The 27,402-nt window shown below is 43.2% G+C and overlaps 1 protein-coding gene across 1 annotated transcript; it reads left to right on the top strand.

Annotated features, from left to right (window-relative positions):
• Window positions 1-4,078: 4,078 nt before the first annotated feature.
• LOC126176384 (calphotin-like) lies at window positions 4,079-25,546 on the top strand. The gene is made up of 3 exons (XM_049923542.1): window positions 4,079-4,202; window positions 11,588-11,754; window positions 24,341-25,546. Exons 1-3 carry the CDS (start codon window positions 4,079-4,081, stop codon window positions 25,544-25,546), a joined length of 1,497 nt encoding a protein of 498 aa, XP_049779499.1.
• The last annotated feature ends 1,856 nt before the right edge of the window (window positions 25,547-27,402 follow it).

Raw genomic sequence — 27,402 nt, 5'->3', positions numbered from 1 at the left:
GCGAGGCGTAAACCTTTGTGTCCTGCGGTCATCAAGGATACATGACAGGGCCTTCGGCTCCGAAAGCCCATATCGATGATGTTTTGTTGAATGATTCGCACGCTGACACTTGTTGTCGGCCCAGCATTGAAATCTACAGCAGTTTGCGGAAGGATTGCAGTTCTGTCACGTTGAACGATTCTCTTCAGTCATCGTTGGTCCTGTTTTTGCAGGATATTTTTCTGGCCGCAGCGATGTTGGATATTTGATGTTTTACCGGATTCCTCATATTCACGGTACAGTCGTGAAATGGCCGTACGGGAGAATTCCCACCTCATCGCTGCTTTTGAGTTGCTGTGTCCCATCGCTCGTGCACCGACTATAAGACCACGTTCAGACTCACTTAAATCTTGATAAGCTGCGATTGTAGCAGCAATAACCGATCTAACATCTGCGCCAGACACTTGTTGTCTTATATAGGCGTTTCCGACTGCAGCTCCGTATCCTGCCTGTTTACATATCTCTGTATTTGAATATGCTTGCCTATACCAGTTTCTTTGGTGCTTCAGTGTATATGTTGTGTGGATGGGTCTCTTTTTTATTTTATTTCTGTAGTTGCACAGACCGCCGTTAACCCGTGTACTTTCATAATTCTGCCTTAATATGTTACGTAAAGTTATCCATCAGCATGCTATCGTCTTTGACTCTGATGGTATTGCCTGAAATATACTCGTTAGCCGAATACGGCATTCAAAATGAATTAATACATCTGACCGTTCTCGTTTTGTGCTGATATTCAAAAGTTCCTGCATTAATCGAATTATTACTATGGGTTCGGTTAACTAAAGTTGCAGCTCTTAGTAAACGTAAATTACTTTCTTTCATTTTACATAATTTACAATGCCAGACAAGCATATTTCAAAGTTTTCTTTGCAGTTTTCACTTTCCAACAACGCACAGCTTCTTCTGTGAATCAAAAAGTGACTAGTTACTGCATAATAGTCAGTAGAAAATAGGATAACCGTCGATCGTGTTAAACGGACATGAGTGATGGGCATCTGATGGTGCCAGTTGTGTTTCGTATTTTCGAAATCAGGAGCTCAGTGTCCTCCCAAAGCACAAGAAAGGCGAAGTATAACGTATTGAATGTGTGTTATTGGCGTAATAAATCCATAAAAAATATTGTGTGAGATGGGGTGCATTGATTGAGGGAAGGAGAAAATTCTGGACACAGACTTTTGATGTACATCCTCAGAATGCGGAATAGTGTTTTGGTTAGGGTTCCAATACAATAGTATAATTGCGTTGAAAGTAAAAATATCTCGTAATGTCTAAGACAATTTTTTTCTTAAGATGTTTAAATATCTCAAGCACTCTTTATCCAGCATGGGTTGCATCTTCTCAGATAATAATGTTTCTCACAACATGGCTGGACATGTCCGATATTGAATTAATGAAAATGATGGAAGAACATGTGTTTCAGCTATTCAACATCATTAAGCTATTGTAGCTTATAGCCGGCCGAGGTGGCCGATAGGTTCTAGGAGCTTCAGTCTGGAACCGCGCGACCGCTACGGTCGCAGGTTCGAAACCTGCCTCGGGCATGGATGTGTGTGATGTCCTTAGGTTAGTTCGGTTTAAGTAGTTCTAAGTTCCAGGGGACTGATGACCTCAGAAGTTAAGTCCCATAGTGCTCAGAGCCATTTCTTTGTAGTTTATATCGAGAAAACAATTAAGTGCTCCAGCACTTCTAAAACAACTACAAGAATTTGTTTGCGGGGGAAGACGTAGCAGTCCAGTAACTGACATTCAGAATTTGTAGGAAATGATTATCATGGGGTTTTAAGGCTATTTAGGACGTTGAACGTGGTCCCGCACCATATTACATAGGCTTCCATTTCCATCAGTCTTGTAAAAAATGGTCACATTGAGTAAAGAAAGGTCGATGATAATCTCGGATACGAAAATTTAATTTGCCTCCCCACAGCATATAATGTTTGCATCTGCTGAATTTTCAATCTGTAATGGTAGAAATGCTTGTCAGTACTACTACCGAACATAAATGACGCTACTAAGAGCGGCCTGTGGAAATCGCAGAGAAATGGTACGGCTCATACGAAAATTAATAAAAAATAGGCAATTGCTTAAGAATAATGTTTGTAAAACTTTTTCTTTCGTGGGAACTTGATGCTTGCACACTTACCTCAAGTCATAGTTGAAATAAACAGCCTGACGGATAGGGGAGTAGCAATCTGCGACTGTTTGCTGATGAAGCTTTAGTGAACGAGGAAGTATCGTTGTTGAGTTACTGTAGGAGAATGTAAGTTCACTAGTACAGAATTTCTATTTTTTTTATGGATGGCAGCTTGCACTATGCATGGGAAAATGTAAGTTTATGCAGATGTATGTCCGACGAATACAGTATCAGGGGCGTGTTGCTTGACATAGTCACATCGATTAAATATCGAGGCGTAACGCTGCAAAGCGATGTGAAATGGAACAAGCACGTGAGATCGGATGTAAGGGAGGCGAATGTTCGATTTATTGGGAGAATTATATTACTTTATTACTAGGTCTGTGTCATTTACCAATCGTGACTGGACAGACTGCGTCAGGGTTACATATACGAGGGTTGGAACATCAATAGTGGCAACTATTTATTTACAGCTCGTAAAAAATAGATACGTTTTTCAGAGTTCTTCAAAGGAGTCACTATCATTGTGTATAACCCGTTGCCAGCGATGTGGAAGTCGTAGGATACTCTTAGCAGTGCCAGTTGTGTTGACAGTTCGAGCGGCGCGGTCTATTGCCCGACGAATTTGTAACAGTTCTGAAGCGAATGCCGTGAAGTGTTTCGTTCAGTTTAGAAATCGAGCTGAACTTACGAGGGCTTAAGTCTGGGGAGCGCAGTAAGTGGTATAGCACTTAGCAGCCCCATCAGTCTATGCTGTTCATTTTTGGAACACAACCTACGACGAGCTTAGAGACAGAAGTGATGACACTTTCTGCAGGACCTGACCATCATTTTGCAGGATAATGCTCAGGCACATCCAGTGCAAGCTGTTACTGATTTGTTTGACTGATGGGGCTGCTAACTGCTATACCACTTACTGCGCTCCCCTCGGGAGTTCAACTCGATTTCTCAACTGAAGGAAACACTTCACGGCATTCGCTTCAGAAATGCTACAAATTCGTCGGGCAATAGACCACATCGCTCAAACTGTCAACACAAGAGCGAAGAGTATCCTACGACATCCACATAGCTGGCAACGGGTTATACATAGTGCTGGTGACTGCTTTGAAGGTCAGTAAAACCTTGAACCACGTATCTGTTTTTTACGAGCTGTAAATAAATAGTTGCCACTATTAAAGTTCGAACCCTCGTATAAGATTTGGTTACAATTTTATTCAACATACAGAAAAGTATTCACAGTAACGGCAGATATAACGTATTAAGGCAATATTATTTTGTCCATTCACTTTGGTCAATATGGAAAAATTCTCCAATAGAATAATATGGGTGTTCTTTCAAGTCCTGTGCAATTGTCCTTTTGAACAGTCCTAGAGGCAGAGATTGCGCTTCTCGGTCCAGTGTGAACATTTTTAGGGCTACCACTGGAAAACTCTCTTGCGTTCCAGTCAGTTGACAACTTGATACTTCAATGTTTCTGTTATTGTGGGTGTCGTGATTATCAATGTCTTGCGTCATGCTGAAATCACCTTGGTTTTCCTTTACACTGCTGAGGCATAGAAACACATATTGGCTGAACACTGTCATTATCCCTAACCTGGTAAATATAGGTTTTGCAATTCTCCTGTTTTTTACTTGGTGTAATGGTCCTGACACCTTTTTTTTTCGAACATTAACACCTCCTTACAACCTGCAGAGTGTCCCCATAACAGCAGGCCATAATTAATATGACTATGAAAAAGTGCATAATAAACCGTTAATACACTCCTGGAAATGGAAAAAAGAACACATTGACACCGGTGTGTCAGACCCACCATACTTGCTCCGGACACTGCGAGAGGGCTGTACAAGCAATGATCACACGCACGGCACAGCGGACACACCAGGAACCGCGGTGTTGGCCGTCGAATGGCGCTAGCTGCGCAGCATTTGTGCACCGCCGCCGTCAGTGTCAGCCAGTTTGCCGTGGCATACGGAGCTCCATCGCAGTCTTTAACACTGGTAGCATGCCGCGACAGCGTGGACGTGAACCGTATGTGCAGTTGACGGACTTTGAGCGAGGGAGTATAGTGGGCATGCGGGAGGCCGGGTGGACGTACCGCCGAATTGCTCAACACGTGGGGCGTGAGGTCTCCACAGTACATCGATGTTGTCGCCAGTGGTCGGCGGAAGGTGCACGTGCCCGTCGACCTGGGACCGGACCGCAGCGACGCACGGATGCACGCCAAGACCGTAGGATCCTACGCAGTGCCGTAGGGGACCGCACCGCCACTTCCCAGCAAATTAGGGACACTGTTGCTCCTGGGGTATCGGCGAGGACCATTCGCAACCGTCTCCATGAAGCTGGGCTACGGTCCCGCACACCGTTAGGCCGTCTTCCGCTCACGCCCCAACATCGTGCAGCCCGCCTCCAGTGGTGTCGCGACAGGCGTGAATGGAGGGACGAATGGAGACGTGTCGTCTTCAGCGATGAGAGTCGCTTCTGCCTTGGTGCCAATGATGGTCGTATGCGTGTTTGGCGCCGTGCAGGTGAGCGCCACAATCAGGACTGCATACGACCGAGGCACACAGGGCCAACACCCGGCATCATGGTGTGGGGAGCGATCTCCTACACTGGCCGTACACCACTGGTGATCGTCGAGGGGACACTGAATAGTGCACGGTACATCCAAACCGTCATCGAACCCATCGTTCTACCATTCCTAGACCGGCAAGGGAACTTGCTGTTCCAACAGGACAATGCACGTCCGCATGTATCCCGTGCCACCCAACGTGCTCTAGAAGGTGTAAGTCAACTACCCTGGCCAGCAATATCTCCGGATCTGTCCCCCATTGAGCATGTTTGGGACTGGATGAAGCGTCGTCTCACGCGGTCTGCACGTCCAGCACGAACGCTGGTCCAACTGAGGCGCCAGGTGGAAATGGCATGGCAAGCCGTTCCACAGGACTACATCCAGCATCTCTACGATCGTCTCCATGGGAGAATAGCAGCCTGCATTGCTGCGAAAGGTGGATATACACTGTACTAGTGCCGACATTGTGCATGCTCTGTTGCCTGTGTCTATGTGCCTGTGGTTTTGTCAGTGTGATCATGTGATGTATCTGACCCCAGGAATGTGTCAATAAAGTTTCCCCTTCCTGGGACAATGAATTCACGGTGTTCTTATTTCAATTTCCAGGAGTGTAGTTCTTAGCAGGTATATAACACGAGATAGATTGGAACACACATACTCTGTGTGCTTGTTCGTTGTCAGTTTGCTGCCTATCATAAAGCCTAGTAGTTTGACAGCCTCCATGTTATCCTGGCAGACGTTGCTGGAACTGCATATCATGTGTTTTTTCTTTATTCATTTTCATTTTATTTTCGACGAACCACTCTTTAATGCTTTCAAAGTGTACGTTTGCTGCCAACAGAGCTTGTTCAGTCGTTTTCCCCTTGGCAAAGAGTGTGGTATCACCAGCAAACTGCAGAATGTCGTAGATACACCCTATATTATTGACATAGATGAGGAACATGAGAGGTCCCATGACGAACCCCAGGCGTACGCCGTGTTCCAATTTGTGCTCTTGGGAGGTTGTTGCATGGTCAGTACTATTTCTTTTCGGTTTTCAAGATAGGATTCAAGAGAAGCTAGGACCGCATCTTCAATACCATAACACTTGAGCTTATTAATCAGTATCTTGTGTGAGATGCAATCAAACGCCTTGCTCAGGTCGCCATACCGCTCCCTTATCTTTGTGATTATGTCGAGTACCGCTATAACTGTTGACTTTCCCTTGCGAAAACCATGCTGCGTGTCCTGGAAGAGTTTATTGTTTTCAGAGTAATTTTCTGTATGATGTTTCATTACGGACTCCATGACTGCAGCTATAATGGGTATTATTGAAATATATCTGAAGCTGGACACTTCGCATGGGTCGCCTTTTTTGTAGACTGCTATTGTCCGCGCCACCTTCAGGAAATACGGGAAGACATCAGAAGATAAACGCTTTTTAATTGCTGTGGCTAGTGGCTGAGCAAGCTCTGGTATTATTTTCTTCAGTACTGTGCAGGGCATACAATAGATATCTGGACTCTCTGAACGCTTATAGGACTTCACTATTTTTACAAGGTACTCAGGATGTATTTCCTCCCAGTTTTTAAATGTGCAGCTTACACTTTTTATATTTGTCGTGGAATCTAACCCTTAAACTGGGATTTCATTTACCGTACTTACCCCTACGCTAACAAAATGCTGGTTGAAGACATCAGGACTACCGGAATTTAAGATGGAAGTAGGCTTCTTCCTGTGCTCATTCACCAGATTCCATCTGCTTTACATGGGTTATGAGCCTCTTTAATGAAATTGTAATTGTATTTCTTTTTTGCATCCTCCCCTACCTTTCTGTAGATTTTTTTTGGCTCTTAAATAGTTACAGTGAAGCAGGTCTTTAGTTATAAGATCTACGGCTGTTTCCATATGGTCTCTGAATATTTTGGTGATGCATTGTAATTTCTTTAGCTCAGGTATATACCGTATCTTCCCTTTAATGATTTTTTCCCTTCCTAGTGGCTTGCTTGCTGGGTTCTTCGTAGGGATATCTGGGAAAATGTCATCAAATTTTGTTCTTAAGGTTTGGAACAGACATTAAAATGAGTCACTGGACCCCATTTCTGCAAGTTTCTGTTGCCAGTTTCACTAGACAGTGCTGCTTTATGGTCATTAAATCCTTCTTCTTTGATAACCCTTTTACTGAATGTGTAACTTGAGTGCCATGTGATTGGTTGGAATTTAATTTTGCTCTCCGTACTAAGCTCCATTACTAATGCACTGTGGTCTGCAATCATCTGTTCAATTACACTGATATTATATTCCCAAGTACTGAGTTTATTGACAACTGTATCTAGACAGGCAACACCTCTTGTTGGGAGCTGGTTTGCTACAAACAACCCATAATTTTTCATTAAGTTCATGAAAACCCTCTCTTTAGTACTTCCACATTCTACGTGCACTTGAAGTCACAATCAGGTGAATGATGTACAGAGACAACCGTGAGGTCAATTTTTGGTAACATTAATACAGCTAGTTCAAGATCCACATACGTACAAAAGTTTTTTAAATCGATTTACTTTACACTAAGATTGTTGTTTGCATACACGGACACACCATAGTGAGTTGCAGCACTTCTATACCATGCATTTATCAAATCCATTAACTCAACAGATTCCTGATAGTCACCCTCTGATTCGGTCAACCAGTGCTCACAGATACATAAAACATCTGGTTTCACTTCTTCTACAAAGAACGATAAAAAGCCCACCTTGGTTATGAAGCACTGTAGATTTACACTCGCTATAAGTAATGGCATATTAGTGTTATCACTAATGTTCTTTTTATCTCATAGCCCATGGTCCTGATGTTTGATTTCAGAGTTTATTTTACTGGGGCACTGGTTGATCTCCAGAATAAAAAACGTTTTATTACAACGTTCTGGGGCCATATGTCAGTGTCCATTAGCTTATCTTGTAGATGGAAGTACACACCAATCTAGAAGCTGTTGTTCACACCGCTAGTTTCTAGTTTCTCTACTTGTAACCTGGACAGATTTTCTCCAGGAATATGATTACATTTTCAGCAGCTTTCCTAAATGGAATAATTCCCTTTTCTCTCCAAATAGCAATCCTTGCTCTTCACCTGTGCCTATTGTCAGATTTTTGCTGTCCCTGAAACTTGAACGTCTGATTGAACCTATGGAAGGTGATTGGTGTGTAGGTCTTCCTTTCTCTACACGTTCCTTAAGTGCCATATTATACAGGGTGATTAAAAAAGAATACCACAACTTTAGGAATTTAAAACTCTGCAACAACAAAAGGCAGAGCTAAGCACTATCTGTCGGCGAATTAAGGGAGCTATAAAGTTTCATTTAGTTGTACATTTGTTCGCTTGAGGCGCTGTTGACTAGGCGTCAGCGTCAGTTGATGCTAAGATGGCGACCGCTCAACAGAAAGCTTTTTGTGTTATTGAGTACGGCAGAAGTGAATCGACGACAGTTGTTCAGCGTGCATTTCGAACGAAGTATGGTGTTAAACCTCCTGATAGGTGGTTTATTAAACGTTGGTATAAACAGTTTACAAAGAATGGGTGTTTGTGCAAAGGTAAAAGTTCTGGACGGCCGAGAACGAGTGATGAAAATGTAGCACGCATCCAGCAAGCATTTGTTCGCAGCCCAGGAAAATCGACTCGTAGAGCTAGCAGAGAGCTGCAAATTCCACAATCAACTGTATGGAGAGTCCTACGAAAAAGGTTAGTTATGAAACCTTATCGTCTGAAATTGGTTCAAGCACTGTCTGCAGCTGATAAGATTAAAAGAATCGATTTCTGTGATTTTATCCTTGCTCAAATGGAAACAGATGAATCTTTCGTTTCAAAGATTGTGTTTAGTGATGAAGCAACTTTCCACACTAACGGGAAAGTCAACCGTCACAATGTCTGTATTTGGGGCACTGAGAATCCGCGGGAAACAACTCAGTATGAACGTGACTCGCCTAAGGTGAACGTTTTCTGTGCCATTTCAGCCAATAAAGTTTTTGGTCCCTTTTTCTTCGAAGGTGCTACTGTAACCGGACTACAGTATCTGGAGATGTTAGAGAATTGGCTGTTCCCTCAGCTCGAACAAGAAGCACAACAATTCATATTTCAGCAGGATGGAGCGCCACCACATTGGCACTTATCTGTCTGTAACTACCTGAACGTCAACTACCCGAGGCGATGGATCGGCCGCCAGGCAGCCCGTGACAGAGCACTTCATCACTGGCCTCCAAGAAGCCCTGATCTTACCCCCTGCGATTTTTTCTTATGGGGGTATATTAAGGATATGGTGTTTCGGCCACCTCTCCCAGCCACCATTGATGATTTGAAACGAGAAATAACAGCAGCTATCCAAACTGTTACGCCTGATATGCTACAGAGAGTGTGGAACGAGTTGGAGTATCGGGTTGATATTGCTCGAGTGTCTGGAGGGGGCCATATTGAACATCTCTGAACTTGTTTTTGAGTGAAAAAAAAACCTTTTTAAATACTCTTTGTAATGATGTATAACAGAAGGTTATATTATGTTTCTTTCATTAAATACACATTTTTAAAGTTGTGGTATTCTTTTTGAATCACCCTGTATAGTGTATTTGGTTTTTCATGTACATTCTGAGTCATTTCGTGCATGTTTCTGGTTTGTTGTTCTGCTGTAGCGGATGAGAATTGCGTATCTCTAAAACTATCAGTTCTTTTCCTGCAATGAACCTCACCCAGTCTGTATTTTTATTTGGTGAAGGCATCGCTTCTAAAAACCTTACAGAGTCATGAGGACTATTTTGGTCACTACTGATGTCAGTTTCTGTTTTGTTAAAAGATGGAATAGAGTTCACACGTGGATTCTATATTATTTCAGGGATTGTAGATTCGTTATTGCCATTATTTTTTCCGATATGTTACGTTGCTCTGTCATAGTCGCAATGTTATTTTTTAGTTTAGTTTTCGTTTTGTCAAGGGAAGTATTGTTCACACATCGATGTTGCGTTGCTCCATGGATTCTTGACTGTTCATTATCACTATTCGCGTGTTTTGACCCTCCTACAGTGAAAGCAGTGTTGTTTACTTGTCCATCCTGAGTTTGTTTTGACACTTGGAATGTTGTGTTGTACTCTTATTTGATTTTTGAATATTTGAATGAGAGCCGTGTGTTACAAACTCAACAATCGGTTCTTGATATGCATTTAAGCATTTAGAGCGGTCATTTTTAGCAGTAAATACAATGTTTCTCTGCACTTTTCGACTTCTTTTTTCGAGATGATTTTGTCAGACGTGACGCTAGGTTTTCTAACCTAGAATTTGTGATCATCACTGTGCCGAGTTTCATTTTAATTTTCGGATTGTTTTTTATTAGATGATTTACTGGTCTGGTTAAATCCTCTACTGAGCCGATTAAACTCGAGTGTATTTTCAGACTGTTTACGTCACAAGTACCGTTTATTTCTTTCAGTTCAGTTCCACATAGTTCACAAGGTTGTTTCCGCGAGTTGTCTTGAATAGCAGAGCCTTTGCACTCAGTATACGTTTCAGTATCCGTCACCTACCTTCATTTTTTCGCTGTTGATAAGGCATGTTCCACTCACAGACTGCTGATGTTTTACTGGAGGCACCGACCTCTGAAAGTTTGGTGATTAACCTAAGTTCACATACACCACAGCAGAACCTAATTCGTTGTTTTGAGCTATTTACCACACGAACTTCACTATTGTTTCAAATGGCTCTAAGCACTATGGGACTTTACATCTGAGGTCATCAGTCTCCTAGCCTTAGAACTACTTAAATCTAACTAACCTAAGGACATCACACACATCCATGCCCGCGGCAGGATTCGAACCTACGACCGCAGCAGCATTGTGGTTCCGGACTGAAGCTCCTAGAACCGCTCGGCCACAGTGGCCGGCACTTCACTATTGATAAGATCAACACATTCACTATTAAAAATGTTCACACACCATAGTCCACAAATCACACTTGTGTCTTACTGATTAATTGCATGTTTCGCATACTCTGCTATCATCACTTGTCGCAATCTTTTGCATAGGGAAGTATGGTTCTTTTATGGAGGACACAGCGTATAGAACAGTAGTACGATGACGTCTTGAAGTACTGTTGGAGTGTTTGTGACCCCCCTCCCCCCCCCCCACCAGATCTGATTAAAAGTAGCTGCATTTGTCATGCGTGGGCTCTATCGACATGAAGATATTACGGAAATGTTCCCTGAACTCAAATGGGAATATCTGGAGGAAGACGACGATCTTTCCGCGAAAGCCTAGAAAATTTATGGAACAGATATTTTCGGCAGACTGCAGAACGATTCTGCGGCCGCACACATTTTGCGCAATGACAGCGAAAACGGTATAAGAGAAATTAGTTCTCGAGTGGAGGCATATAGATAGTTTTTTATTCCTCCCCTCTCTCAGTTTGTGGATGGAATAGGAAAAGGAATGCCTAGCAGTGATACAAAGTTCCCTCCACCTCATGCAATATGGTGGCTTACGTAGTATGTATGTTGCTGTTGATGTAGATGTAGAAATAAAAGAGCCTTGAGCGTTACTTCCTCATATGCAGACAAGTCAAAAATATTGCCTTATTTTAATTGAAATATTTGGTTTTTAATTCAGTCGATATCGTATCCATTTTCATTTTCATTTAAATATAAGAGTATCAGTAACATGGTTTGGAAAACGTTGCTGCTCTTGGTGCTCTCACGACCAGAAGGCAAGAATTTACCTTTTGCATCATGAGGAGTTCTCAGTTCAAGGACACAGAAAGGTGACTTACTTCTATCAAGCAGTGGAATTTATGTGCATTGAGCAACGGGTGCTTACACGAAAGGTGCCTGCTCCGACAGGATCTACTGTGGCTGCGCGACACTTTGGAAACCAGTCCGCGCTCTTTGGCTTCTCAGAGGGGAAGGGGGTGCCCGGGCCGTCGGACGCGCGGCTGTTTGCTATATATACGCGCAGCTGCGTAGGGCAGGTCACACTTGCATCACCAGCCGACAACATGTACACTCTGGTAAGTGCTGGCTGGCGCTGTCACCTCGGTGCGCTGCTTCTCTGCCGCAAGCTGGGACCTGTCCTGGATGTTCCCACTGACCGCGCAGTAAGCCGCTACGTTGATGGCATCGCCGTTCAGTGTTCACTACGAGACTCTAATCTTATCTGTGACGTTCATCGAAGCCTTTTAGGGCCACCGGTTTGGAATAGGTCTCCAGAACAGGGATTACGAAAATGTATTCTTAAAGGCGATATTCATAGCGGATATCAAACCATCGACGTGTGATTAAAGATCTAGCGTCTTCATGCTAAATGAGTGGAGATACAGAGCAACAGGTACCTAGAGACTTCTTGAAGTAAGCTGCATATGTCGTCCCAGACTAACAAGACCATTGCACAATGAAAATGGCGCATTGTCATAGGTCAGTTTACTCCGGGTTCCTGCTACCACAATTCTGCTGTGGTAAAGATAACAAGAGCATCACAGTGGGCGAATGAAATTGTGCGACAACTGGACACGTACTCCAAAGATGAAGTATGTGGGACATTACGATTTTCGTTGGCAAATGTCTAAACTGCATACGAATTCACCGTGACGTTCTGGTGCTATGGACTAAGAACAAGTCGCTGTAGTTCGGGAAGTCCGGATCTGCTACCATACGATACCCATCTTTTCCTCAAAATGGAAGAATATCCAGAGGAAAAGAAACTTTCCAACTTTGAAGATGTTGACTCAGAGGTTTTATAATGGCTACGTTATCAATGATCGGATTTCTGTTCTGAGAAACTGAACAACTGATGGAACGTTTCGGTCATTGTTTACAGTGATTTGATGACTATGTTGAAAAATAACCCCATTTTCTGCGTCACTTTCAAGTGCAGTGCAGCATTCAATGAAAGCTACTTGATCTACCATAACAATGTGCAAATTACGTCTTGAAGTCACCTCGTAGATACCACTCTTCGGAATTTCGATAAAATTCTTGTCGATTTACGTAGAATATTCCATAGTTTTAATGACTATTTCAGGTGTTCTTCAGCAGGATGATGGCGTATACGCTGAATAATATGAGACCATGATGATATCACAGGGCCAGATTTCTTATTGAAGCTGACTCCGATAGCAGAAGCACAGTTGTACATACTCCGGACGCTCATTTTTCTGCTAAACATTATTTTACACTCAAACGTTGCCTCCTCAATAGTGGCTCCTGGATCTAGGTCGGTTATAAAATTTCAAGACTGTTACGATGTGCTAAAATGGAACACATTGCACGGAAGAAGACAACTCTCTGCCGGAAACGCTACTGAGGAAGTTGAGGGAACGAGTATTTGCGACAGACTGCAGAACGATTCGATTACATCGAATGCTGATCCGTGTCAGAATAGTAAGGACAACATAAGGGAGATTAGGGCTCATAGAGAGATGTACAGGCGTCATTTCCCCCTCGCTCCAGGAACAGGAAAGAAGAACAAAGTTCCTAGTAAATTAAAACTTTGTGGCTGACCGTGGGTCAAATCCAGAACCAACACCTTTCGCGAGTAAGTGCGCTGCTAATTGCGCTATTAGGGCACGAATCACTACATTCCTTCACAGCATTACTTACACCAGCACGTTTGTGTTCCCTTCCAAACTTCAGATGTCTCTTGTGTAACTTGCAGGATGAGAAATCCTGGAAGACATACCCTGTAATAGGAAGGTGAGAAGTCCTGAAGAAATTAAATCTGTGGATGTTACCCATGTATTGTAGAGTCCGCGGAGGATACGCTGACAATGCAGAGCGCTGTGCGAGGTCGTTCGTTTGTTCGGAACTCCGCCATTTCACGTTTAAGGCACACGCCCTTCACTCTTTCTCAAACGATTTTCCCGAAACTGTTCGACATTAAAAATTTAATTTTTGCTATACTTATAACTTTATAAGACAGCTTCGTGATGATGTACCCATCATTTCGTTAATGGTTATAGTTATTGTGGTATATGCATGCATGTAAGACCCTATGCGAAATTCGAGAAACTTTACAATAAAAAAATAGTGGTCAGATGAAGCATTTTGACAATGTTGACTGGAAGACTCTCTTTCAAATTCTAAATGTGGCAGGGGTAAAATACAGGTAGCGAAAGGCTGTTTAGAATTTGTACATAAACCAGATGGTGGTTATAAGAGTCGAGGAGCATGAAAGGGGAGCAGTGGTTGGGAAGGGAGTCAGACAGGGTTGTAGCCTCTCCCCGATGTTATTCAATCTGTATATTGAGCAAGCAGTAAAATAAACAAAAGGAAAATTTGAAGAAGGTATTAAAATCCATGGAGAAGAAATAAAAACTTTGATGTTCGCCGATGACATTGTAATTCTGTCAGAGTCAGCAAAGGACTTGGAAGAGCAGTTGAACGGAATGGACAGGGTCTTGAAAGGAGGATATAATATGAACATCAGCAAAAGCAAAACGAGGATAATGGAATGTAGTCGAATTAAGTCGGATGATGCTGAGGGAATTTGATTAGGAAATGAGACACTAAAAGTTGTAAAGGAGTTTTGCTATTTGGGGATCAAAATAACTGATGATAGTCTAAGTAGGGAGGATATAAAATGTAGACGCAATGGCAAGGAAAGCGTTTCTGAAGAAGAGAAATTTGTTAACATCGAGTATAGGTTTCTGTGTCAGGAAGTCTTTTCTCAAAGTATTTGTATGGAGTGTAGCCATGTATGGAAGTGAAACATGGACGATAAATAGTTTGGACAAGAAGAGAATAGAAACTTTCGAAATGTGGTGCTACAGAAGAATGCAGAAGATTAGATGGGTAGATCACATAACTAATGAGGAGGTATTGAATAGAATTGGGGAGGAGTTTGTGGCACAACTTGACAAGAAGAAGGGACCGGTTGCTAGGACATGTTCTGATGCATCAAGGGATCACAAATTTAGCATTGGAGGGCAGCGTGGAGGGTAAAAATCGTAGAGGGAGACCAAGAGATTAATACACTAAGCAGATTCAGAAGGATGTAAGTTGTAGTAAGTAAGTACTGGGAGATGAAGAAGCTTGCACAGGATAGAGTAGCATGGGGAGCTGCATCAAACCAGTTTCAGGACTGAAGACCACAACAACAACAACATGATTTTGCATTTGGCGCATATCACATAACATGTTTTCTGCCTATGAAATTTACCTAAAACATTTAATTCTTCTTTAGACTTGGGTGGAGGTCTCTATCTGTCACCGATTTCGAGAAAACTGATCTGATGTAGCACATCTATTTGCGATCGCGCGTGCCAGTGATAAAGCCAGAGTGAAATATCCACAACATTCCTCACATTTCATAAACGGTTTTAGGTATAGAAATGTGATTTTGGCAAATAGTAGAATGGAAAGAGGAGGGTATTTTACAATGTTATCATTATGAAAAACTTCATCTTCCGCATTATTCCACAACTACAGACTTTTTCGATGAAAGAAAGTAATTTTTATCAGCCACCATTAGATGGGGAATCGAGAAACGCAATAGGTTTTGGAACAACACAAGTGAAGATATTACACGTTTATTTTTGTACTGAGGATCTGCTTTTTCATAAGCTATTGATCTTACTTTTCCTCAGTTCCTCACTTAATAAACCACTGTTTCAGAATCCTCTCACAATAGTGTCTGTACATGTAAACTTAGCTATGTTTTGGCAAAAGGAGCAAATTTTAACACAGCAACAAAAGAAACATGGAATTTACTCAAAATTCTGCGCTCATGACACATGTATGAAAGTTAAAAATGGTTAACAAGTTAGGCAAAAATAAATCGCTGCTTTACCAGCATTTTCAGTGGAGTTCTTTTTAGATGCTAACCAAAGTAGGTGTAACAGGGCTTTTTGAATGGTCGTCATGCAAGTGTGGATATGGAGAGATTCCGTTCAATATTTACAAAAAATGCGAGCATGTGCTTCAGTTGAAAACGAGCGCTTGCCATTTTCCCTACAGGGGCATTCCCGCAACCCCCACCACTACTGCTATCCACACACTGGCCCAACCAACTGCACGTCTGCTGGCCATGTTATTCTGTGTGTACTTTACCTGGATGGATCAGTCGATTGATCGTGCGTCTGTGAATGCCAGGTTCAAGGTCAGAGAGAGCACACAGTTTTAATCTGCCAAGAATTTTTAAATCAGCACACGCCCCATTGCAAAAGGGAACTTGGTTCAGAAAAGGGAATGGCTATAATTTGTAAAAATAATCCTCTTCCATGGATTGTACAATGCAGGCGGACTATGTATGTAGGCTTAGTTGTAAAACAAAGAAGGTTAACTAATCATTGAAAATGCTCAAAGGGTTTTGAACCTTCACGGAACAGAAACAGGTACAGGAAACGGTATACAGGTCAGACTAATTCCACCACTCATTGAGTCAAGGTTACATCCCAGTTACTTTCACAGACGACAATGTTTTTGTAGACCTCATTGATTAAATTGGAGGCGGTTGTTATCATGTTATTAGCAGAAGTTTAAAAATCGACAGACATGCTGAAAATTAATCCCATTAGCAGTGAAATGTTTTGACAAGAACAGTATTATGAAACAATCTCCTAAGAAAATAATTTCTAACTGTGAAGATTATAGTTGTTAGTAATGAACTAGGCTTAACTATAAAAGCTATGAATGCAATTTATCTTGCACTTATCACCAAAGTTCATCAACCCATTTGAAAAGAAGTACAGTTGGTCTGTAAAATTAGTCCTGGATAAACATTTAACCAGTATTTTATCTTTTCCATGTAGGTATCGGGACAAGTATTAGAGGTGCCCCAAACCTACTGGGCCAACATTTTACCAACAATAGATGATAATGAACTTAGCTCTTAGAGAGCAGGAACGAATGATCAAAAATTAATATTTAGTTTAATTATTAACACAAAAAGTTTACACTTTACAGCAACGCCTTACGTTCATAGCAACTTTTCAAATAGACAGCTATCAGTCTCAATGCATGCATTACAGCTGTACATAAAATTTTGCCGCACCTTCGAACATTTTTGTTATATGTTGTACAAGCGCCTGAGACTTTTCAGCCTTTTTGTTCCTATTTAATTTCTACTTGGGTTCCATAGTCAAAGGACAACGTGTAGGGGAAAATCCACAGTGCAATCGTCATCGATGGTTGTGTGTTAAAACAAATCAAAAATTCTCGTCAATTGTATCACGTGTGCGTACATAATCTGTAAACTTGATTGTCAGCAATTATTATTTTAGTGTTGTTAAATACGAGGGGGAGTTGTAAAATAAGATTCCCCTGTCGACTGTGGTCTGAGTTGTGTGTGAAAGGATGAAAAAGCGAATGAGACATTAAAGAAAAGACATATCTTTATTTTTCTACATAATTTCCAAGTACATTGAGACATTTTCCATACCGCTTTATAAGCTTCAAAAAGCCTTCCAGGAAAAAATCTGGGCGTTGCATGCGGAAGAAGTGTTGAACGACTTGTTTGACGTTAGCATTGTTGAAAAAGCACCGCCGGCCGGCGTGGCCGAGCGGTTCTAGGCGCTTCAGTCTGGAACCGCGCGACCGCTGCGGTCGCAGTTTCGAATCCTGCCCCGGGCATCGATGTGTGTGATGTCCTTAGGTTAGTTAGGTTTAAGTAGTTCTAAGTTCTAGGGGACTGATGACCTCAGAAGTTAAGTCCCGTAGTGCTCAGAGCCATTTGAACCATTTTTTGAAAAAGCACCTTCCGCCGAGAATCTTCTTCAAAGCAGGAAACAGATGAAAGTCACTTCGTGCGAGATCCGGATTGTAAGACGGATGGTATAGGCGCTCCCAACCAAGAGTTGCAATTAGGTTTTGTTTTGCCGTCGCCGTGTGTGGTCTCGCATTGTCATCCAGCAGCAGAACGCCAGATCTGAGAAGGCCAGGCCGCTGTTTCCGAATCGCCTCTTTCAATTTCGACAGAGTGGCACAGTACCGCGCAGCATTGATGGTTGCATCTTCCAGAAATTCCAGCAGCAGAAATCCTTTGGCGTCCCAGAAAACGGTGAGTACCGCTTTACCTGCAGACGGAGTGCTTTTGAACTTCTTTCGGACGGGTAATGACGGATGTTTCCACTCCATGGATGCGGCCTTCGATTCGGGAATGTAATGGTGGACCCAAGTTTCATCCCCCGTCACAATCCGAAACAGAAGGTCATTGCCTGATACATGATAACGCACGCTCTGTCCCAGGCTTAACGCCATGCGTTGTTCCATGTGTGTCGGGGTCAATTGGAGGGGCATCTGTCGTGCTGACACCTTCCTGTATCGAAGAATGTCGTCGATGATCTTGTGAGCTCGCTCATGTCCGATTCCAAGTTCTGCTTCTAACTCAATCGATGGTGATACGCCGGTTCGCTTTAATCGTGTCATCCACCTTCCTGAAATTTGCAGCTGTAGTGGTCGTGCGCGTCTTTCCAGGTCTCGGTATGTCCTGCACTTTCTGACATCCACTGAATTGCTGGCACCATCTCCGCACCATTTGCCTCGACATCACACCTGACCCATACACCTCAACAAGGCGGTTATGAATTTCTGTGCCTAATACTCCACGTGACCATTCATAGCGGATAACAGCTCTCATTTCCGCCTCCAAAACGCACCTTCTCTCCACAGCTCCGGGGAAAGACTGAGCGGCTGGCCTCCTCTTTGCGCAGGTACTGCGACAGTGCCATCTGCTTGATGGCGGTCGACCTCTACCCAATGGTCTAGCGGTGTCTTGCTGTCTTGCATGTGCGCGTTCACCAGCCGTGTTGTCTTTTGCCCATATCACATAACTTTGCCCACGGTCGACCTGCTTTACAACTCCCTCTCGTATTTTTCTGCCTATGGATGATTTACTTCCTTTCAGATATTAAATTTTATGTACAGTTACATTTTTATTAGCTCAAAAGGATGGAGGATACTGAAAATTTTGAGGAAAAATTCAAAAGAGGGACAACACATTGGGTCCATTAGCGGCCAATCTTGGGAAAAATAATTTATAGAATTTTTGACAGGAAGCACGGAAAAAGTTTTGGATACAAACTTTATATTCTTTAGAATTTGGCGACGACCAGCTAATTATGAACCAGACATAAAAAGGAAATTATCAGAGAGAAATAAAAACCGTGGTTTTCCTCTCAAAATGAATAAAAAAGGTACATGCTAATAGGAGAAAAAAAACAACAAACAATATTTGACGCTGGAAGAAGGATGGAAACGACTGCACACACTGACGAGTACAACCAACTTTGAGTAAAACTCGCAACAGGTGATAAACAAGACAAGAAAAGTAAATGAAGGTTAGATTCTGGAGAGTTCACTATTGCAAGATTAAATGGTAATTAATGGGATCAACACTTTATAAAGGAAACAAAAGTAGTAGCCTTCAAAACAATTATTAGAAACACTTTGACATATGAATCAGAAGTATGGGCAATTAAATCCCTGTTAATGAAAATAGTGATGGCAACTGAGACGTACTTGTGGAGCTATGCAGATGGGAAGCGTCAGAGATGAAGTCATCAGGAAGAAAATGGATATCGCAAGTTAGATTTTTGATTGTGTGGAGGAAGAATCAATGGTGTGAACGTATGAAAAGATGAAAGAGGAGAGACTGAATGTCAAACAATGGAATGAAGAACATCACGAAGCAAGAAAGGAGGGGACCACTGGCCACATGAATACGAGGAACCCGGACTTTAATTAGTAGAAGAAATATGTAAGAAAATTTATGAGCAAATAGGTACAAATGGAGAGTGGAAATTAAATTTTATGTTTAATTTTGAGTCACCGGAAGATGTAAATAAACTGTTAAACAAGGAATAACAACACATTGTGATTGTTAAGGAAGCATGTTGTGTTATCAATGGTTGGGAATGCAAGATTTCCACGCGTATGGAGAACTGCACACTATAAAAACATATTCGCTGCAGCGTTCTGTTATAGATGAGTGTTCTTTCGCAGTGTTGATATGAAGATCAATGCCAGCAGAAGAACAGTAATCAGTACTCTCAGATTACATTTATGGGGAAAATTCATTCATTCTGTGTGAAAAGTGATCATAGGTAAATCAATAAAAACTTTCATTGAAGGAGTGCCGCAGCAATGGTAATGATTGGTAATGACTGATTCTGCACAAGTTGGGAGAATCCGTTTCCTTTCGCGGTTCCCTAGACTAGCACAAGCTTCACCATGCTGGGTTGTGTTTATGTGGGTATTTATCGTCCTACTTAGACTAATTGTACTGTAGATGTGACGAAATTAACGGAGCACTGTGTATTTTTGGATTTCGTAATATAGTCCTTCATTAAAGCAGTAATGTGCAAATCAAGAGTTGTAATGTTTGTTTTGCTATGCAAATCAGAGTGAATCACAGTTACCATCAATCAATGGGCACACACCAGATGTGGCTTCGTGTATGAAGTTCTTAGTGATGTAGACAGATAATAAACTGAGCTCTGAGATGGCACCAGCTCGTCGATAAGTCAAGTAAAAAGCCCAGTTCTGCCATGTTTGGCATACTTCCACTCAGTACTGTACTATGCCATAACCTCCTGGGAAAATGCTGCTATGGCCGAAAAGTATTAATTTAGAAAATCATGTGGTAGGAATATTCTAATATGTTGATAATCGATCAACTTGCGAAGTTTCTGCAGGGAGCTAGGGATTCTTACACTTTCGTACCAATAAATATACTCGCCGACTTTATGGTGTCTGTGGTTAGTAACGAGAGTGATGTTGGATGAACGCGGCAATTCACAACCACAGTACTAGCAGTAAAAATAATTTCAATGTGAACTAGACATTGGTATATAGGGTTCAGGAAGGAGTTTTACATTCTGGTGCAAAAGCCCGTAAAGTGTTGCATAAAAATGTCAAACAAGAAATTGAAACCCCACCCTCCAAATATCCAACAACAAAGTGAAAGAATACATCACTGGTCATTCCTTCTAATATTCATGAGAATATTTGAACTCAGGGACGTCATCTGTAAATCTTAATATTTGAATTAAGTGGCTCTTGAAGTTCCTACTATATCCACACATATTATGAAAATGAATGTGTGTGTGTGTGTGTGTGTGTGTGTGTGTGTGTGTGTGTGTCTGTGTGTGTGTGTGTGTGTGTGAATATTTCATTTTCGCCTAAAACCACTGGACCGATTTCAACCAAACTGAGTACACACATCATTTACTGTCCGTTAACGACCGCTGTGTGGATAAGAACCACTTACCTGACATAGTTCAGGGGATATGACGTGACAAACAATGAGATGCGTGAAAAACTTCCTCGTTGTGCATGACATTTAAATTTGTTTCTCCTTTTCTTTTAACTCTTATTCTCAATAAATTTTTCAGACAGCATCCACATATGCCGATGAATGTACACAAGTACATCATTCTACAACAGATAGTTCAAGAAATATTACGTCATAAACATGGAGATAAGTGAAAAATTGCCTCATTATCCGTGAAGTTTGACACATTTATTCCATACTACTAAGACACTCGTACAGTCGAATCAGTTTTCTTTAAGGAAGTCCTTGACACCTAGCAGGGCAGTTTTCAACTACGAAGCCCAAACTGTTATATGTGAAAAGAGTAGCCGTCTATAGAGGTCGTAGTGACGTTTCAAAATCGCATTGTACGCACGCGAAGAAAATGCGCCCAGCGTGCAGGGAGTGTCCTGGCTCATTTTTCTTAATTTAGATACTGTAGTTGTAGCTTTGTACATTATGCCTACTTCTTTGTACGACTGTTTCATATTTTAAATGGTGTTTTCACGAATGCATGTAAACGAAATATTTTAGATGTTTCCCTACGGACACAGCTTTTTTTTGTGTTCATTTCTAATAGGAAACTGGCAAACTGAATATCATAACAATTTCGGGTCTGTCATCTTGTATACAGGGTGATTATATTTAAAGTGAAACTTTCAAACCAATGTAGAAATAACACCACTGGTCAGAATGACGTCAAATTGCAACGGAATATTATCGGAGAAGGGGGAAAACGTATGGCAGAAGAAAAATAAATCGTTACAAAATGTAGCAATAGATGGTGCTGTCAGCATCATAATTTAATAGTAGTCGACTACAAATGACAAATGAATCAGACAACAATGCCTAAGGTGTACGTTTGATGTTAAGCTGTATTACTTAGTTTGCATGGGTGTACAGGTGTGACACTGTTAGTCACGTAAGCCCATTAACCACGGCAAGGTCATATAACACCGGAATGAAAAATCGGCTTTTAATTGTCCTGAGGCCAAAAACGCCATACGAAGCATCACTCACATCGGTGTTTAATTGTCCTGAGGCCAAAAATCGCATAAACTGCATTAATCGCATCGGTTTTTAACTGTCCTGATGCCAAAAACCACATTAAAAACACCAATCAAAACCAAATAGGCTCTGTATTAATTTCCCTCCGACTGACGCAAAACACGTTCAGTATGCTGTTCACCGTTTCCGGCAACAAACTACAATCGAGGAACAGCATGTTCCATAACTGATTGAAGCGTTTCCGGGTCACATTCAGAATGTGTTCCGCAATGCGTGCCTTCAGTGAAGCTAAGTTTGCAATCGGAACACTGAACACAACATCTTTCAGATATCCCTACAACCAGAAGTCACACGGATTAAGATCAAGTGATCGGGACGGCCAGGCTGTAGGGAAATGGCCGCTGATAATTCTAGCTTTTCCGAAATGGCGCTTCAGCAGCTGATTAACTGGACCTGGGAGGTGCGCCATCTTGCTGTTGGAGAGCTGGAATGACGCTGTTGCGCAAAAGACAGTCATAGCGCTTACCGGTGACGGTACAGATAACAGGACCGGAATCACCTGTCTCTTCGAAAAAATATGGCCATGTGATAAATGATGCCGTAAACCCACACCACACAGTGACTTTTTCAGGCTAAAGTGGTACTGGTTGATTTTCGTGTGGACTTCCCGTTTCCCATATTCGACAATTCTGTGTACTGACATATCCTATCAGATGGAAACGGGCTTCGTCTGTCCACAAAATCTTCCCCGGCCAAATATTGTCCACTTCGATGCGAGCAAGAAATTCTAAAGCAAAAGTATCTCTCTTGCTGGCAGGTCAACAGGAAGCAACTTGTGCACATGGGTAATTTAGAATGGTAGGCAAAAAATGAGGTTTCGTAGCATTTTACGCTCCGTGCTCACTAGTATGCCCAATGTTCGGGCAATTCTCCATGCACTACACATTTGCACACCACCACTCGTCTCCTCTTGCATTACTGTGGCTACTGCTTCCACCGACGTCGGATCCATTCGTTTCCTCCCTCTACCGGGTGCACACCAAAAGAGCCCGTCTTTTCGAATTTCTGAATAATTTTCTCCAGACCCATAGCAGTCATCGGACCAACACATTTTTTCAAAGCCTTCAGTGTCCGGAACTTCTGCAGAGCGGCTTGTGCACAGTCATCATTCTTGTAATATAGCCTTACAAGCAGAGCGCGATTCTGCATTGAGACTGTCGTAGCGAATGTCGCAGACGCGAAACGAGGAAAATCCGAGAACCCGGCCTGTTCATACCAACTTCAATAGGTCGTGCGCATAACAGGTGTTTTCATTTACGTATTCTGACACATACAGCGCCATCTATTGATAAATTTTCACACTATATTTCTTCTTCTGCCATACGTTTTCCCTCTTCTCCGTTAATATTCTGGGACAATTTGACGTCATTCTGACCAGTGGTGTTATTGCTACACATTTTTGAAAGTTTAACTTTAATTATAATCACCGTGTATACATCCTTCTAGGAAATATTCACATAATTATCTGTATGAATAGATTAGTGCTAGTCATAATTAGTTCTTTGTGTTTTTTCAAAAGTATTTAGTAGTGGCTGCTTCTGTCTGTAAATCTCTAACTTGAGTTATTCCGAATATCTGAAAGCTCTTCTTCATGACCCAATTTAAGGAGAATAGGAAACTGTCGGAAGTCTCGACAATACTAATGATTTAAGAAGGGAAAAATGGGTTGAAGGCGTGAATTGAAGTTTGTGTTAGGGAAGCCAGTCCATGCAGTATTCTAGCCACAATGCTACGGTGGTGTAGTGGTCAGTAGATATGCGTCATATTCAGTAGATCTGGGTTCAAGTTCTGACGCTAATGCAAATTTTAATTCATTGCTTCAGCTTCTGTCTTTATCGAAGGAATGAATGAATGATTGGAGAATGAAAGAAAATTGCACTGTTTCGAATCATCCCTTGTGCCTGTGCTGAGAGATACTGATTTATTGATCTTCTGACATACAGTTTGGTTTGGGAAGAATCTCTTCATAACATTTCTTACTGTTTAGTGAACAAATTTCAACTTTTACAGGATGCACTAATATAGAGTATACAGAACTTGTCAACAATCACTATATAATGATGAATGTTCAGTGGGCAAAAGTTGGCTTATGGAACAATAAATTATTCCGAAATATAAAGCTACCCCTCCAGTTTAGAAGCAAATAAAATGTTATTTACGTCACAGTGTCATAGCTCAGCATACAAAGTAAAAACATATATATTCTTGTATTTTTTAACTGACTATGTAGTTACTGCTGTAACTTAGGTATAACGGTGGTAATGACGATTACGTATGTGCAGGTCGTCCTGTCAGCATTGTTGGCCGCCGCCTCGGCCGGTTACCTGGGAGGGTACGCCGCCCCCGCCATCGCAGCCGTCCCGGCGGCGTCTTCCATTGCCAACACCTACAGGGTGTCCCAGACCGCACGCGTCCTTGCTGCTGCTCCCGCAGCCTACGCGGCACCTGCCATCGCTGCCGCCCCCGCCATTGGCTACGCCGGTGCCATCGCCGCCCCCGCCATCGCTGCTGCTGTCCCTGCAGCATCTTCCATTGCCAACACGTACAGAATATCGCAGACCGCCCGCGTCCTTGCGGCCCCCGCCGCTTACGCCGCCCCCGCAGTCGCCGCCGCCCCAGTCATCGCTGCCGCTCCTGCCATCGCTGCCGCCCCGGCTATAGCTGCCGCCCCTGCTTTGGCTGCAGCCGTTCCTGCAGCGTCTTCCATTGCCAACACCTACAGAATATCGCAGACCGCCCGCGTCCTGGCCGCCCCCGCCGCCTACGCTGCCCCCGCAGTCGCTGCCGCCCCCGCCATCGCCGCTGCTCCGGCCATCGCTGCCGCACCAGCTCTGGCTGCAGCCGTTCCTGCAGCGTCTTCCATTGCCAACACGTACAGAATATCGCAGACCGCCCGCGTCCTGGCCGCCCCCGCCGCCTACGCCGCCCCCGCAGTCGCCGCCGCCCCTGCCATCGCCGCTGCTCCGGCCATCGCTGCCGCCCCCGCTTTGGCTGCAGCCGTTCCTGCAGCGTCTTCCATTGCCAACACCTACAGAATATCGCAGACCGCCCGCGTCCTGGCCGCCCCCGCCGCCTACGCCGCCCCCGCAGTCGCCGCCGCCCCTGCCATCGCCGCTGCTCCGGCCATCGCAGCCGCACCAGCTCTGGCTGCAGCCGTTCCTGCAGCGTCTTCCATTGCCAACACGTACAGAGTATCACAGACGGCCCGTGTCTTGGCCGCCCCCGCCGCCTACGCCGCCCCCGCTCTGGGCTACGCACGCTACGGAGCTCCCGCCCTGGGCTACGCCCGCTACGGAGCTGCCTCCCTGGGATACGCCGGTGCCCTCGCCGCCCCCAGCCTGGGGTACGCACGGGCCATCGCCGCCCCCGCCATCGGCATCGCCCGCTACGCCGCCGCCGCTCCGGCACTGAGCTACGGATACGCTGGATATGCCTCCTCTGCCCTCAGCTACGGCTATGGCGCCCGTGCTCTAGGTCTCGTCCACTAGATGCTCAACACGCATTCACTTATTTATTACAACCAAATAAATAAATAAAAACCTCAATTTTATCTTTTTTCTTATACCCAGTCCAGCGCCCTTCCACAGTTTTTGGTGCAGCAGAGAGTAAAGTATTCCATGGTACGAGCAACTATTTAACTTTTGCAACCGAGGTCGCTAATAGACTATTTTGAGTAGTGTGTGTGTGTATTTAGCGCGTTCAACAACAAGGTTATTATCGTAATTGTTAAAATAGTCTGACGTGGAGGACACGGTAAGTGCCATCATCAGATTTTTCAATAACTTCGCTCAATGCAAGAGGGGTGAAAATAAGCGAACACATGTCGCTGTTTATTCGTAGAAACTCGACTATTTCTGAGAAAACGACGGTCGAAGTTCTCGCCGTAATTTATACGCCTTGTGGCAGATGGAGGTTGAACCGAAGCGGTGGCACAATAGCTGGGGTCTTGGCTTCACATTTTCGCGCCCCGTTTTCGAAACCTGATTTTTTAAAGTTTTACTTTATTGTATTTTATTTGTCTACCCATGTTTGTACAAGGTTACTACATAAACCTTTCTTACCAAATTAGTGGACACAAGAGCGTTATATTAACTGTAAAATTACAATTCGATTGCACAAAAAAAAAAGTTCAAATGTGTGTGAAATCTTGGCTAAGATCATCAGTCCCTAAGGTTACACACTACTTAACCTAAATTATCCTAAGGACAAACACACACAGCCAAGCCCGAGGGAGGAGTCGAACCTCCGCCGGGACCAGCCGCACAGTCCATGACTGCAGCGCCCTAGACCGCTCGGATAATCCTGCGTGGCTGGATTTCGCAGTAAGTGTCATAAATTTATCGTGCAACATAAATTGTGTGGAATTTACAAGCGTTAAAATATTTTCAAATCCTCATATTCTTGCATTTCATTCTTGTGTCAATTCTGATATTAATTGTTACATTTTATTCTAACGTTTTTTTTCCAGAAAGATTTGGTACATTATATTGGATGGAACCGATCGTAGAAAGATTCGAAAGGTAGAAACTCTGGAGAGCATGAGCATCGCGCGGAGGCAGAGTTGTCACAGTGACATTTCCTAACATGTAGCTCACTTGGGAAGAAACATCGTTAACACTGCTAAAGATTTCACGTTGGTGAACTTCTGGCCCTTAAGGAAGCCGTTATTCAGCTTGAAGTTGACTGACAGAATTATTGGATGTCCTCCTGACAGTATTGTGTCAAACTCTGTCCAATTGGAGCATTACAAAGTCAAAATTTCAAGCTGGTTGGAGGGTCTTGCTCATAATGCTCCAAACGTTCTCATATGGGGAGAGATCTGGCGACCTTGCTGGACAAGATAGTGTTAGGCAAATATGAAATAAACAGTAGAAACTCTCACCATCTGCGGTCGGGCATTATCTTCGTGAAATGTAATCCCAAAATGGCTTGCCATGACGGGGAACAAAACGGAGTAGAATATCGTCTACGTAGCACTGTGCTGTAAGAGTGCCGCGAGTAAAAACGAAAGGGATTGTGCTGTGAAATGAAGTAGCACCCCAGACCATAACTCCTGGCTGCCTGGTGGTACGGCGGGTGATGTCAGGTTGGTATCCCACCACTTCTGGATCGTCTCCAGACGAGTCTTCGCTGGTTATCGGGGCTCATTTCGAAGCGGGACTACTCACTGAAGACAATTGTACTCCAGTCAATGAGATTCCAGGCCGAAAACGTGTCTGGAGACGCCCCTGACAGCAGCGAGATACCCACATGAGTGTCGAGGATCACATCATTTGAAAATCACACCATTTGCCCAGACTTCCAACAACAACCACATACCATGGTCTAGGAAGGAGTGAAAGAA

The sequence above is a fragment of the Schistocerca cancellata genome, chromosome 3 (genome assembly GCF_023864275.1).
Source record: "Schistocerca cancellata isolate TAMUIC-IGC-003103 chromosome 3, iqSchCanc2.1, whole genome shotgun sequence".
NCBI classification, from domain to species: Eukaryota; Metazoa; Arthropoda; class Insecta; order Orthoptera; family Acrididae; genus Schistocerca; species Schistocerca cancellata.
The sequence above is the reverse complement of the archived record's forward strand: the minus strand, read 5'-3'. Positions and strand labels throughout refer to the sequence as shown.

What these genes read in the sequence shown, in the direction of transcription:
- LOC126176384 (XM_049923542.1), top strand. Translation starts at nt 4,079, where the DNA reads ATGGCGCTAGCTGCGCAGCATTTGTGCACCGCCGCCGTCAGTGTCAGC. An exon ending in CGACAGCGTGGACGTGAACC is followed by an intron (nt 4,203 to 11,587) that starts GTATGTGCAGTT and finishes CTGCTCCGACAG; the next exon opens with GATCTACTGTGGCTGCGCGA. An exon ending in CCGACAACATGTACACTCTG is followed by an intron (nt 11,755 to 24,340) that starts GTAAGTGCTGGC and finishes ACGTATGTGCAG; the next exon opens with GTCGTCCTGTCAGCATTGTT.